Below are 15359 nucleotides of genomic sequence, written 5' to 3'. Positions count from 1 at the left end.
AGAGAGAAAACACCCGCATCATCGTCGTCGTCGCTGTGACCGCCGCAGTGTTCATCGGTTGCTCATCGAGTGAGCACGCATTCCGTAAAAAAATATAGCAAAGTTATACTCTCTTACATGATTTTGAGCTTCCAACGTAGCAAGCGAGGAAACAGAAAGACAGTAGTTGCAGAGAAAGAGAGAAAAGCGCTATCTCGCGTCTGCTACAGTTCATTATCGCTCCGCGCTCCCCTGATATAGGTCGCGGCGCGCCAGTGCTAAAATGGTGGCTAAAGTCTACGTGGAAGTAGTAGCAGCAGCAGACATTGCGAGCTGAATCGTGTGTAGAAAGAATCAACGTTGACAAGAAAAAGAGATATAGAGAGAGAGAGAGAGAGAGTAACGACAACAAATTAATGCAGGCAAAGTAGCTTGGAGTTTGAGGAGTTAGCAAATCAAAGGTGTATTGACGACGGCTAGAAGCCGAAGGACGTGGTGCTGCCCGCAGCTGCGTAGAGTAGTAAGGCGCCGCGCGAGTAGCATCACCACGACTACCACCACGGCGACGACGTGTCATCCGCGGTCTGCAACGGCAGCGGCGAGAAGGCAAAGTGAGCCAGTGGCTGCCGCGACGAGAATGAGTGGTGCTTCAGCTGCTGTTGCTTCAGCTGACAAAAAAGGATGGCTATTCAAGTGGACCAACTACATCAAGGGTTATCAACGTAGGTGGTTCGTTCTGTCGAATGGCCTCCTCTCCTATTACAGGTATCTCACGTGTGCTTGCGTTTCTTTTATTATTGTCACAGCTGTATATCGACAAGCCGTGGCTTATCCATAATTATGAAAATGGACTGCAGCTCTCCAATGCATTTTATGATACAGCATTACATGTGTCATTAAGTGTGCAGTTTCCTTCAACTCTATGAGACTGTCAAATGATAATGCAACTTTACTGTGGTCTGCAATTGTGTGTTGTGTGATATCAATGCTTCTTTGTTTACATTATCTTTTTTTGATTTTGACCAATCATGCAAGCACTGTTTTGATACTGATATTGTTGTTGCTGTGTCAAAAATATTCACACCAGTATAAGATTTCCCTTGCGTTCTGTCATTTTGCTGCCTTGTGCCGTGCTATTTTTCTTCAGCTTTACTGGTACTGATGTAAAATATGAGATAGATTTTTACAATTTTTATTGATTTTTATTATTTGTGTACCTACATCTATTAGTCACAAGTTCTTGCGATATAATGAACAAGTAGATAAAATTTCCAAAATGCTGTGCATTAATTTAAATACTATTACATTAGTTATGATACAGTAATGTTGCATTATTATCACTAATCTGGAGAAATAATTTTGACCCCTTAGTTGTTGGAAATGTTTTTTGAAATGATTCATCATTTTTTTTTATCTACCGCATTATAATAAAGTCTGATTCAGAAATGTTAAATCAGCCTCATCAGTGCATGAAAAAAAGTGTAAAATGGAAAGAGTTAATATGTTGGTTTTAAAGGAGAAGTAGTTTCATTAAATTGCTTTATTTAAATGGGAAAGTTTTTAGTGTGTAGTGTGAAGAGGTTATAAAAATTTGATTTGCAAAACAAATGTTTTGTGTTAACCAAAGTTTTATTACCATAAATCAAATTATTAATTAATATTTTTATTAGTTTTTGGTTTATTTTATACTCATATGCTAATACAATTTATTTTTACAGTAAACAAAAATTGGTTCCATAGTTCCTTAAAATTACTCAAAACATAAAACTATCTAATAAACCTTTTATTATTATGTAAAAGTAATTTGATATTATGTAATGTATGTAACCTATATGTTCTGTAAATCGAAAATTTATATAAAGTATTGTAGTTGTTTTTCAAAGCTGAATTTGCTTTAGAATAAGTAAATCTTATCAATTAATATACAAAATTACTTAGTTGCTAGAAATATTATTTGAAAGTTATCTTCAACAGGAGAGTATATTTAGTACATTAAGCTGATATTAATATTGTAAATTTACTTATAAAAATTTTGCTCAAGAAACATTTCCAATGGCAATTCATTTTCACATTAAAAATTTTGAGTTTCGAGTTTCACTTTTAATTTTGGCCCATTTGCCTCTCAGCAGAGCTCATTATAAAATTGTCTCTGAAGCATAGCAAATGCTCATATATAAATTCTATGTAAATAACATTCGCGCTCTCGATTATCAAATTGTGTGACAAACAATATAATAACAATTTTTTATATCTATTTGGAATGCGATATCATTCTCTACATACCTCACTAATTTCTGCTTACCTTCATTATAAATTGCGGTAATTTTTAACAATTATCAATAAATATTTAGAAAAAGAAATAAATACATCTTTTTTCTTTTTATTCAAGAATCATCTTTAATATTTTTACTTGAGAAAATAAAATTGAAATTTTGATTTATCACACATTGGGTGGAATAAGAATAATCGAAAGCATTACAAAGACATTTTTTTTTTAATAATTACGCAAGAGTAATTATTATTGAGTGCTGATTGTAAAAATAAAATAGTTCTATATAGATCCCTGTTGCAATAGATTAATTTAGAGGTTGCCTAGAAGTGAAAAGAAAAGAAAAGGACAAAACACGAGCTTCTTAGAAATTTGGAAACTAGGAGAAAAATTCGTCTAGTAACAAACGGAACGATTTACGATAAGATTTTATAATAAAATATAGGGAAAGTTAAACGTCACACTATGCATGACCCTTCATCCGTATAAATTAATTTTTTTGCGCTCTTACTTAGGTTCAAGCCTGCATATTTTAATTTTTTTTTCACGTTCTCTCGATGTTTCATTTCACGTATATTTTTATTTTCTTCAACAAATTATTTTTCTTTGAAGCACTTACTTTATTTTTAATCGCACTCTTTACAGCACAATCGAGCAAATCTCTATGTTTGTGAAACTGTTGAAAAAAAAACTCATGACGAGGTGTGCTCTGCCAGTTGAGTGAAAAAAACGGAAGCACTATGATTTCTTATTTCAATTATTTCGTTGGCATTCGCGATTATAATCGTCTTATCTTCATACGTATATAATCTTCTCTGGTATGATGAATAATGTGTAAGAAGTTGAAATTTGCAGTGTCCATCTGTCATTCGTATGTTATCATTGTCATTTTGTACCTACCTGATGAACGAAAAGTCTGCTTGCAGCTAGACGATTAAAAAATAAACATGATGAAATCCAAACGTTTCCATTAAAAAAAACAAAAAGAAAAAAGAAAAAAAAACCAAAAAAGAAAACAAAAGAAAGAGAACAAATCTTTTCAAGTTCATAGCCCAAGTTTGTATTTTGTTGTTATGGATTGTTTAGGGCTGAATCAACTCATGGGGGGGCCAAGATATCGTCACGACGCAAGCGGAAGGCTGGCAGAGCCTCCGAGTAAGTAAAAAGAAAAATAAAAAAAATTGAAAAAAAAAGAAACAAAAAAAAAATTTCGCCAATTATCCTGACTTTATTCTCTCCTTTCTCTATCTAGCATTATTTATGCTCTCATTTAACTTGTTTTACTTCAGAATCTTTTTGCGTGTGCTCGTTGTTACTAATGCGATCATTAATTATTTGTTGCGTTGACGATGGGATTTTGATTTCTGAATGCTTGAAAACTTGATTACGAAAAAATTGAATATCCGCATACTCGTGCCTCTGTTCGTCTTGTCTGTTAATTTACACTCTGTTTCTTATTTATTTCTCTTCTGGAATTTGTATACTTGTGAAGCAATTGTTTCGTCCTTCTTTTTTTTTAATCCTGTGTTCCATTGATTTTTTAACGTTTCGAACCGTCAAGCTACACACGCATTGTCATATACTTTATAGCATTTCTCTAGAGTCACGTAATTGCATAACGTAGCGCAAAGCAAGTGAGAAAGAGAGAAAAAAAATGTTGACCAGAGTATCACCTTCTTCGATCGAAAAATATCGTGTCATCTCACTATTATCGTTTACCTTGCAGAAAAAGTATACATAAAGCCGCGTAAGAATCGTAAAGAAAGAGCACTTTCCGCGATACGCTTACGCACTACATTAACTGTAGAAAAAAAAATCGTTTCTGTTTCTCTGGAAAACATTGTCTCGCTTGAGGATATTACTTGATTGGTCCTTTGCAGAAACACACACCAAAAAATATTTAATTGCATGCCGCATTTCGAGGGAAGTCGAGTAAGTAAGCTGGTGGAGGTGCGTGCTAATTGTTTGTCGCTTGACGTTTGTACACGTACCGCCTACTAATTGAACGCTAGAACTGTGAAAAACAAACGAAATAAGCGGGGACGCTTGGTGTCTCTTTATTCTTCATTTGAGCAACAAACAGAAAATAAAGTTTTTTTGTTGTTGTTTTTTTCTTTTTTTTTATCGATAGAAAAGAAAAAACAACGAGCGGCCATTTGAAAAAACGCTGATTTGTGATTTAGGAACCCAAGCGAGATATCACACACTTGTCGTGGCACGATATCCTTGCACGGTGCCATAATACACGCGGTGGACGCGTGTACGTTCGTGGTGAGCAATGGCGGCACCCAGACATTCCACATCAAGGCCGCGACCGAGAAGGAGCGACAGGAATGGGTTTGGGCCTTGGAGCTCGCCAAAGCCAAGGCCATCCAAACATCGGGTATGTCTTAGTTCATAGCTCGCTTGGGGTTTCGTTGTCGCTGTGTTCTCAACACTTGAACGCTTGTCTTAGAAGAAGAAGAGGAGAACGACAATCAGATGGGTGACAACATGACGTCGATCAAGGAGTTGACTGACCGCTTAAAGAAGCTGCAGAAATTGAACGATCTGCTGACCAAGCATAACACCACGCTGCAACACTCCGTCACTGATCTTGAATCTTGCGAAGCGCTCGTTCCCGAACTCGCTGCCAAGATCAAGACCGTCAACGAGAAATTCACGCAGTTCATAAATACTGCCAATTCTATGGTCAAAGTAAATTGGCTTTTTTATCATTCTCGTTAAAATTGCAAAGGTTGCGCGATGGATAGTCTTTGAAAAGTGATTCGACATCGAGCTATAATTGTCTCAATTGCTTTCTGTAAAGCGCGAAATCAATTGCTATAAAGGTAGCGATATGAAATTTTGTCACGTGTCGCTGGCGGAAGAAAACAACAAAAGCTTCGCCGAAAGTTCCGTTACATTGAATATTTATCGATATTTTTTCTCGCGGAATAAAATTAACGATGATTACACTATGTGATTTCATTGCGTCCGGTTGCGAGCAATAATTTTTTCACTCAATACTACGCGAATGTAATAACGCTTTATGGATAACCAAGTACGAAATAAAACATAACGTTGCGAGTCACGCTTTAGTTGTTAGCTTGAAAAAAAGCACACGAGTGGTATAAAACGGTCGCGGATCGACCTTGTACGATTATTTTATTAAAGTGTCTGTTCCGACTTGACCTTTCAATTTGCATGACGATAACTTCTATTCTGTTTTTGTAAACTTGTCCGATATATTCACGTACAAGTTGTTGCTCTTAAATTAGAAATGGAAGTGAATATTAAACAGATATGTAAGTTTGTTTAAATTATTCAAATCCACTTTGCTGGCGAAAACTAACTTTTTCATAATGAATGGAGAGGCGAGATCGATCGTCGTCTTTTTCTTTTGATATTCTATTGCGTTGCGTGAGACGCAGTTTTTTCATCATTATCATGCGTGATTGATATAAAATAAATACGTTCTTTTCTTTCGCGAGTAACGCGGGTCATTACAATCGATATGAGAACGCGCTTGTTTCTCCGACGGAATGTCGTTCGATTAAGTTAATACTAGAAAATTGTCTTAAATTCATAAATGTATTATTAGTTAACAAGCAATTCAGATAAAAAAATAATAAGTTGATTACTGAGTCGCTGGTTTTAAATTGCAGTCGAGTTACGAGTATCTGCAATTAGCGCAGCAGCAAGAGCCCAAATGGAAGAAAATGCTGCAGCACGAGCGCGACCAAAAGGTTCGCATCGAGGAGATGTTCGAGGAACTGGCGCGTCAACATTCGCACCTCGAGGAGGAAGCTCGACACGCTCGACCACCGTCCACTGCGCAGGAACACAGACCACCTCGTAAGTGTTTCCATCTGCCCAAAATTACCAACCGACCTGATAATCCGATTAACTTGTCAATCGTTTCATTTAGTTTTTTAAGTAAAACAGTGTTCAGTGTTTGTATTCGTTTGGCTGTTGTAATATGTATTTTGAGTACCAGCAGTATTATTTAAGATCGTATATTCATTGACCAAGTAACGCTAGTACGGACTCTTGAAAATTTTCAAGGTTTTGTCTGTATTTTATTGACAATATAAGGTTAGTCAGATATCTTGCATAGATTCATGCAGACAATAAATGATCTAGATACGATTTTACCTAATAATGGTTCAAAGCTTAATGCTTGAAATTGCACTTGCGTGTGTACATACTTATACGGCTTTAAAGTGCTCTACTGACTTCAAAACACTTTTATTAAATTCATTTATGCATTCTGTAACGAACAATATTTTTGTTATAGCTGCTAATTTTACGATGACTTTTCTAATAATTTTTCTGATAGTTTCTTTTGTATTACGAGAATCGTAAAGATTCGAAAGTAAACGCTTATCGGATTCAATGTATCAAACGAAAACCTATCGAACAGAGACTGTGGTAACAGAAAACTTTTTTCGTAATAAGTCGACTAACAAGCTTGTAACTTATAGTAAGAATACTGTAAACTGCCGCTTGACTTCCGAAAGCAAACAGTGTGGGGAAAGGGCCAACTTACACGACGCCGACCAAATCGTCAAATCAATAATCCTATCTCTTCTTTAATTTCTACATGACTTTTGTTTTCGAAAGCAACAATTGGGTGCTAACTTTCGCGATGATCAATTGAGATGATATAATTGTTCAGCCAAAGTAAAGTTTTAGCAATTACACAAAGTAATAATGCAGTGTAACAGTACTCGCAAATTAAATTAGACTTTTTAATCATCCCTTATGAATGTTTTGTATTACTGTTCTTAATGCTCGTGGTTAATTTTATATTCCATCGATCGTTTTCGAGATCTATTGTTTCTTATTGTAACGAGATATTCGGAAACTCGTGGAAGCTTGAGTTACGAAAAATTGAATCCTCTCGAGTTGGCTAATTTTAGAACAAAGATAAATTAAACATTGACAGCTATGGAAAGATAATCCATCCAAAAGCTCGCGAAAAAAAAACCGACAAAAGAAACGGCTCAAAATGCCTTCCTCGCGCCATTCATCGCTAAACTGTCAAGCATCCTGTCCGTTTGAGCAAGCTTGCGACAGCCGTATATGACTAACCGAGCTTTGCATCGTCGGTCGTCCTTAAATCTCGCGTCGCCAGATGGCGATCGAACGCAATTCCTCTCGTGCGCTTACTTTGCTTTCAGTTGTGTCTCGGTCATCCGCAGCGCACGGTTCGCGACATTGCCGCGGTGCGTGAAAACATACGCGGGAGCAGACAGGTGGTGTATCTGTGGCCTTGTCCTGCCGACAAATTCCCAGCCGTCCTCCTCTCGCCTCGCCGTAAACTGGAGCGGACGAGAGTCCAAGGTTCGACAGGCCAAGATCATCGGCGACTGGCCGATGAATCGTTAAGCGGCAAACAAAGTCCAAGCGCGCTTGTGACCGTTCGGTTATATTGCCAATGTCGAACGTCATCGTTGGCATGCACACGCGTACACACACACACACACACACATAGAGAAACACGGACGGACGGATGGACTGACGGACAGACGGACAGACGGACAGACGGACAGACGGACAGACGAACAGACGAACAGACGAACAGACGAACGAACGGACTCTCGAGCGCGATTTTATTTAACCAAACGCACGAAGATCCGATCCGAAATTAGACTTAGTATGAAGAGTCGCGCGTGTCTGCTTCTCTCGTGCATGTGTACTCGACGCCTGCAATAAATGACCTAGCACGCAATTGTTAGCCTTTTAGGCAAGTCTGCAATTTGGCTTGTGTGGTCGGTGCTGGCGAGCGAAGGATTGTTTGGTTGGACTCGGACACGTCTGTCTCGCGATAACGCGCTCGCGTGCAAGCTCTGCTCTCTCGAGCGCCTGGCAAAGCTCGGCCGACGCTGTTGCGAAATCGATTCGCGTGCGCGAACGTTGCTCTCTTCGGCCGAGAGCGAATCGTCCGGAATCTCTGATTTTGCCAACAATAGCCGCGCTTTCGAACAAACAAACGAGGGTGTGCGAAATAAACAGTGGAGCTTTTGTAGGTTATACCTCGGCTGCTGTTTGCGATGTTTCTCGAGAAGGATATAAATTTTCGTGACTCGGTAGTCTAAAGGGGAGAGCTTTGCGCGCAAAAATTATGAGTGAAAGATAGCCAAACGCGTAGCTATCGCGATCAACTTTCTAATTATTTTGCTGGTATTCGTAAAGGCCCATCAAAACTCTCGATCGAAAGAAGCCTCCGAGCTCTCCGAGCAATTTATCACGGTCAGGCTCGCGAAGAGACAATCAATGAGAACGCAGAGCGATTAATGATTAGTATGCATTTCCCAACAGACGCAGCAGTGAACGCGTCGCCGAGCGAGGACGACGAGGATAACGCCGAATTTTACGATGCTCAAGAGTCGGACACGTTCACACTGAGCGTGCCAGGCGAAGAAGCAGACGATCGCGGCGTGGCAGGTTTACGCGAACGTACCGACTCGCAAGGCAGCGACGATGGCTCCAGTTCCGAGGGCGATCCTACTCCAGTGGTGAGGGGACAAAGCGACTATCTCATCGTGATCGATGGGACGACTGATTTTCCGCAAAAGCTGCAGTCCTTACAAGTTACCGAGGTCGACAGTGTGAGTGTGAACTTGTTGGTCTGGCGCTCGAATGCTCGCTCGTTGCTGGCCTGTGCCATTTGCATTCCATTCATATACGCGTGTAGCTTGTTGCCGTTTTCGCGTTTAAACTGACTCTCTTTCGAGTCAAATGAGACAACTGACCGTTATTCTAATTTATGATAATGAGCTCGTGTTATTCGTGCTGCGATTTGTTAGCCAAGTTATTTCTTCCCTAATTGTAAGTGCCAGATCCAACATTTCCGTTGGTATTGTTATGATCGATGTTAGAGCTACTGGGCGTGCATTTAAATCGAATGATCAAATATTTTTTTCTTGATGAAATCGCTCGCGCGCGCGTAGAACTAGTGTACTCGAAGAAATAGTGTGCTCGGATTTGAGAAAACAAGTAATCTACTATTATTCTTAAAAGTTCGTTAATAGAAACCACACGTCAATCGACGAGGTAATAAAGGCAGAGAAAATGCTTACTTATCATTGATTAGGCCTCTTGAATAGCAGAGTCCGAAAGTTTCAATATTGTAAAAAGAATTATTAAATCATAAGATATCGCTCGTATCAATAGATAAATTGAAAGATTGTTAGTTATCAATGTCAAAAGAGATAAGGAGCTTTGTCATTTAAATTTGACATCACTGTGGGTTAGGCCGTGTACGAGTGAACGTGTAACCTATCGCGGTATTTGCAATGCCACTTTGCAAGAAGAAGGTCGAATCGTATCCTCGACAATCGTATCTCGGAGTGATAGTGCAGGTAAAAGCTCGCCGAAAGCCGTCGAAAGCCGTCGTTCGCCAGGCAATCGAAAAGTACCGGAATGATTCGTGAAAATGTGAAAAAAAGAAGTACTAATCGATCATTATCAATGCGCAGACGGCTTGGCAATCAAACAATGGGAGCAGTAGCGGCGGCGTCACCGGGGTGATTCGTAAGCGTAGGACGCGAGTGCCCGACAAGCCCAACTACCCGCTGAACTTATGGAGTATCATGAAAAATTGCATCGGCAAGGAGCTGTCCAAGATACCGATGCCAGTCAACTTTTCCGAGCCACTTAGTATGTTGCAGCGACTCACCGAGGATTACGAGTACGCTGAGATTCTCGACAGGTACATACATACATGCGCGCTGCCATTAGTCATAATGCCGATGAATCACGCGTGCACGGCGATTTAGTCAAAGTTATTTGTTCTTTTCCTTCTCTTCCCTGATTATCGAGTTTTTTTTTATCGCGTGAGATCAGCTGTATTATTAACGTTGAAGATAACAGTTAGCGTATGCAGTTTTCTATTAAAGACTCCAACTTTTTAAGAGATATATCCGTTCGAGCTTAATCTGTAATGCTGACTATGCCGATAATATACTCTTGACAGATTCAACTCAATCTTCAATTTGAATTTGCGAATTCGGCTGGCTTGCGGAGACAATGTCACCACCAATCATTCCAAATCCAAAACAATACTGATGCTTTATAATTGATGTAACAGGGCAGCGGAATGTACAGATAGCTACGAACAAATGGCCTACGTGGCAGCGTTCACCGTGTCGGCGTACTCGACCACTGCAACGCGCACGGGTAAACCCTTTAACCCGTTGCTCGGCGAGACCTACGAGTGCGATCGCACGGACGATCTTGGCTGGCGCGCGATATCTGAGCAAGTGTCGCATCATCCGCCTATGGTTGCTCAATTCTGCGAGGGACGTAAGTGGCGATGCTGGCAGGAATTCACTATGGCATCGAAATTCCGCGGAAAGTATTTGCAGGTAAGCGCAAAGTAATCGGCAAATTCGCTTACGCTAACGATCGCGCGGTCGTTCGATTGAAGGCAAAGTTTTTTTTGTCTCGTTTCGACAATCGCAAACTTTCGACCATACAGAAATAGACAAATCATAATCGAATCTTTTCCTAGATTCATTATCGCACATTGCAGAAGTTCAATATACAAATGTTAATGTGATAAATATAGTCATTCGTCATTATGAGATAACGTCTGTAATTGTAGTTTTTTTTCTTCCAAGCGTTATCGCAAGTTTGCTGATACATCACTGTACAGAGAAACATTGATAAATAGACGGAAGTGCTGTTAGCGTACATAGTAGTTTATGTATATAAAACATAGCAATTGAAAAATTATCAAATCAATAATTCAAAACTGTACCGAGCTTCAAAGGTCGTGTATTGCTTTGCGCCTTCTTTTGTTTTATGAAACATCCAAGAAATTTCAAATGTCCTAATGAAAAGTGAAGCAAAGCACAACTTGACTTTGAATATTTGACATTAAAACAGCAAAATAAAATTATGACGCTTGCAGGTGGTACCATTGGGAACCGCCCACTTGGAATTCAGTTCAGGTAACCATCATTATACGTGGCGCAAGGTGACAACAACGGTGCACAATATCATTGTGGGCAAGCTATGGGTCGATCAGAGTGGCGAGATGGATATCGTTAACCACAAGCAAGGAATAAAGTGTCATCTTAAGTACATACCCTATTCTTACTTCTCGCGCGACAGTCAGCGCAAGGTTAAGGGAGTCGTTATGAACTCCAACAAAGAGGTCAAGTGGGTGGTGCAAGGCAACTGGGATGCTAAAATTGAAGTCGCACCCGTTATCAGCACCTCTGGAACACCTGACAATCCTGTCTACAAGACTGGCCCTTATACTCTTGTATGGAAACGACGTATGCCCCCGTAAGTCTAGTTTATACCTTGCAATTTCCGTAGATTCAGTCAAATATACATCGATTTTGAAAATGTCACCTGTCTTTCGTCATATAACTGTTTATGTATACACGATTTAACGTAAACCGAGCTAGCGTTCATTCCATTATTTATGCTACTTGTCTGGCCTTTCTAATTCTAATGTACAATTCATGTGAAAGACATCGTCAACATTTATTTTGAACATAGTTTTAGTTCGTTAGATATAATAAATTTTATGTGTTTATTTTGCAGTGAAGACAATGAGAAATACTACAATTTTACGACATTAGCCTGTCAGCTGAATGAACCCGAGGATGGTATAGCTCCAACGGATTCACGTTTACGACCGGATCAGAGATTGATGGAGAATGGCTTGTGGGACGAAGCTAATGTAGAAAAATTACGTCTTGAAGAGAAACAACGAGTAGCGAGGCGAGCAAGAGAAGCCGAGGCCGAAAAAGCTGCAGCTCAAGGTTAATTGTTTCAAAACCAATCGTTTTAGACTACTTAGAACTCAAGTTTAATTTGATTATATTTACTTTCCAGGATTGCCTTACGCAGCGTACGAGCCAGTGTGGTTTAAGAAGCAAGAAGACCAATACACAGACAGTTTGTGCCACATATATAATGGCGAGTATTGGAATTGTAAGAGTAAACAGGACTGGACGAGATGTCCGCAAATTTTTTAGTTAGCGTAGTTTTGTGAATAACTAGAACTCGTTAAAAAACTGAAAAAAGTTTGTTAAATATACACTTTAACTTTCAATCAAAGGCAAGTCAATAAGGGCTAATTCTTCCAAAGTCTGTATAAAAGAAAAATCGATAAAATGAGTGGAGAATGAATACTTTAACGCGGAGACTTCAATTGATTTTTATTTTCATTTTATATAATAATGATTCTCCACTTTGCCTAGATGTTTTTTTGTCAAGATTCGTCTTTTTTTATCTTTTGTCTTATAACGTTTAATAATCTAGTGGTTTTTACTTTTGATGCCTACTTTTGATCAGATTGACGCTGAAATATTACTTTTATATACTCTGCACTTGTTGATTTCTGTATTTAATTGCGATATTAAGTTACTATCGAACGTTTTAATGCGAAGACTAAAATTTGTACATAACAAAATCAACAAATGAAGAGTGGAACGATGAACTTTTATCACTGCGATTAATTGTACAGGATTAATCATAAATAAAAATAAGAGCCTTTATGAATAATTAGCGTTCGATGTTTAAAACCGCGCGAGCCACAATACAGCTTTGCTATTAAAATCAGAAAACAATAAACTTTAACTTTTCTTTAGAAAGATTTTTTTGTGCCACTTAAAAGGAGTCATGTGTTGGTGTACTTTTTTTCAAGTTATAGATTTTCGTCTGACTCTGGAAAAATAACTTTATTCAAATTACATTTTGACGAATGTCTTGAAAAGCATATTTTAAGCAGATCTAGATTTGTTGCAAGAAACATACAAAAAATAAATAGCACCGCACAAATTTTTTTACGTATGTTTTCTCTTTGTAAATGATTTCTTTTTCGTATTTACTGGTGAATCAACTTTGCTTTATATTTGTAATCTAGTCTTTTTATACAAGTATTTCATTTCTACTGCAAAAGTCAGAGTCTTTCCATTCTTACTCCAAGAAAAGGTTGGATAAGTTTATTAAAATTACTTGAAATGATTAAAACTACTAAATGGTAAATGAGCTTCCAAAACTCTTTTGCGTAGTAAAGCTGTTTGAGCTTTATAATAAATTACTGAAGATTCTTTCTTGTCCATGTATTAATAATATTTGTTAATTCATTATACATATTAAAAGATCTTGCTATTTATAAAAATGTGAGATATTAATATAAAATAAAAAAGTAAACACGTACGTTAATATTATTATGTAATAAATAAATACATTGTATTTTGAGAAATTTATAACTATACAGATTGTTTCGCTGAACTACAGGTGACGCTGACGACGTAGTTTTAAAAATGATAAGGCAATCTTGGCGAAAGTTTTTTTTTCAGAGGACCGAACTATGCACATTAATGGAATAATTGTTGTTGGACGAAACAATCTATTTAAAAAATACACCAACTGTTATACATTATATCCCGGGCTGTATTATAATTTTAATAGTTGATAAGAATTAAAAATTTATAACTACATACGTGCTATAGGTATGAAATTATTATATATAATATACTAAATAATAAAATAATTTGAAAAATATCATTTGTGGGAATATAGAAAGCAAGGTTGCAACAAAAAAGTTTTTTTGATTATATTATAAAAAAGAACAAAAACAAAGCGAGCGCTTGTACATTATCTAGCTGTATGATACGTTGAGATGTATTTCTACTGCAATGCGAATGGCGCATTCAGCGAGTGGTGCTTGAAGAATAATAAAGGAAAACAAATACATTAATAATAATAACAGTTCGCAGCGACCAGGGAACTCTTATTCAGAACATTGCTGGATTACGATGTTTGCGCGCAGAGGATCAAAACAATAATGCTGTACGTATATTTAGGGAAGCAAATGCTGCGTCGAGTTCCTATACGAAAAATCGTATCCATTGGTCTGTAGTGCCTGTCATTTTATATTAACGAGATAACAAGCTTAATGACAGATATTCAATGAAAAATAACAAAAAAAAATAATTAAGTAAATAATTATCATTTATTGAAAAACACTGTAAGTATTGTAATATATCCATTGATTTTCCAAGATGTAAACGATGTGTGTGATAGAGTGACTGTGTGCGAGACAAAATTTTTAATTTAGCGAAAAAATTATCTACGAGGTGTGTTATTTATTAAAGGTTAAATGAAAATATTGTTTATTAGATCATTAAACTTAACTTTTAATATTACATTTATGGCGATAATGAGAATAATACGACCATTCGAGTGAGTTAGTTTGTATAGGATCAAATGGAGATTGTATGCTGAAAATAAAGATTTCAAATCGTCGAATTGAACATCATTCGTTTCTTCTTTACATTTTTTCGGTCTGCCAAGTTATGCTGTGTCATTTGGCGATACAAATTTAAATTTACTTAAACAAACGTAAACGCACCATTCCGTTACCAATGTAAGCAACTTTATTGTCCCACTAGCAGACTATATACATGTATATTGTCTATACGTATATATGTGGCAGCCTTATAATTTAACCATCCTCATACACATGGTAGCGGCCAGCCACGAGCGGCAAGAAATACGCTCATTGGATATGTAAGTCCGCATAGCGGTACGAGCATCACTTAGGGATTTGCATGAGCGTATGAGGCAGATGTTACCGGCCGTCAAGCCTCATTGATGAGTCCAATCGGTAGCATCGGGACGAAACGTTTTCTACCCTTCCAAGCTCTCTCGAGTGTGAGCCTGGCTACCTCACACTACAAACAATCTTTTACACGATACTCCACGTAGCACACATACAAATACCAATACATATACATCCCAAATATATAACAGCTATATATATATCTACATCTACGCCACAGTCTGACGAGTACACAATACATCATGCTCGTTTGAATGAACAGCACGTTAACAATAACCAATCCACGATTTTGTCAACGTATTTTCGATCCTTATACCTTCAAAAAATATCTACTAAGAGTGAGTAAATCATAGTATAACAGCAAATCTTTTCAAACTTATAGTGTAGCTTACTTATTAACCTCAAACAGATTATATTTCTTTTTTTATAGATTTGGATTAATCGAAATTTATAGTAGTCAAAGATTCAAACAAAATGGTGTGTGTGCCTTGTGTCATAGTACCTGTACTGCTAATGATATTCCGATTTATCATT

General features: G+C 37.7%; 1 protein-coding gene across 3 annotated transcripts; it reads left to right on the top strand.

Moving 5' to 3' along the window:
• Positions 1-283: 283 nt before the first annotated feature.
• On the top strand, positions 284-14534 carry LOC131672889 (oxysterol-binding protein 1). 3 transcript variants are annotated; one of them, XM_058950410.1, is made up of 11 exons: positions 284-744; positions 3335-3403; positions 4432-4631; positions 4707-4945; positions 5896-6085; positions 8555-8844; positions 9715-9947; positions 10326-10602; positions 11151-11530; positions 11795-12015; positions 12089-14534. In XM_058950410.1, exons 1-11 carry the CDS (start codon positions 617-619, stop codon positions 12229-12231), a joined length of 2370 nt encoding a protein of 789 aa, XP_058806393.1. In that variant the 5' UTR covers positions 284-616; the 3' UTR covers positions 12232-14534. The 3 variants fall into 3 exon arrangements, with proteins under 3 accessions (XP_058806393.1, XP_058806391.1, XP_058806394.1); XM_058950408.1 differs by having other exon boundaries at positions 285-744; positions 4704-4945; XM_058950411.1 differs by lacking the exon at positions 3335-3403 and having other exon boundaries at positions 289-744; positions 4704-4945; positions 12089-14533.
• Positions 14535-15359: the final 825 nt, after the last annotated feature.

Source organism: Phymastichus coffea, unplaced genomic scaffold, assembly GCF_024137745.1.
Source record: "Phymastichus coffea isolate CEN01 unplaced genomic scaffold, Cenicafe_Pcof_1.1 PCOF00161, whole genome shotgun sequence".
NCBI lineage: Eukaryota > Metazoa > Arthropoda > Insecta > Hymenoptera > Eulophidae > Phymastichus > Phymastichus coffea.
The sequence above is the reverse complement of the archived record's forward strand: the minus strand, read 5'-3'. Positions and strand labels throughout refer to the sequence as shown.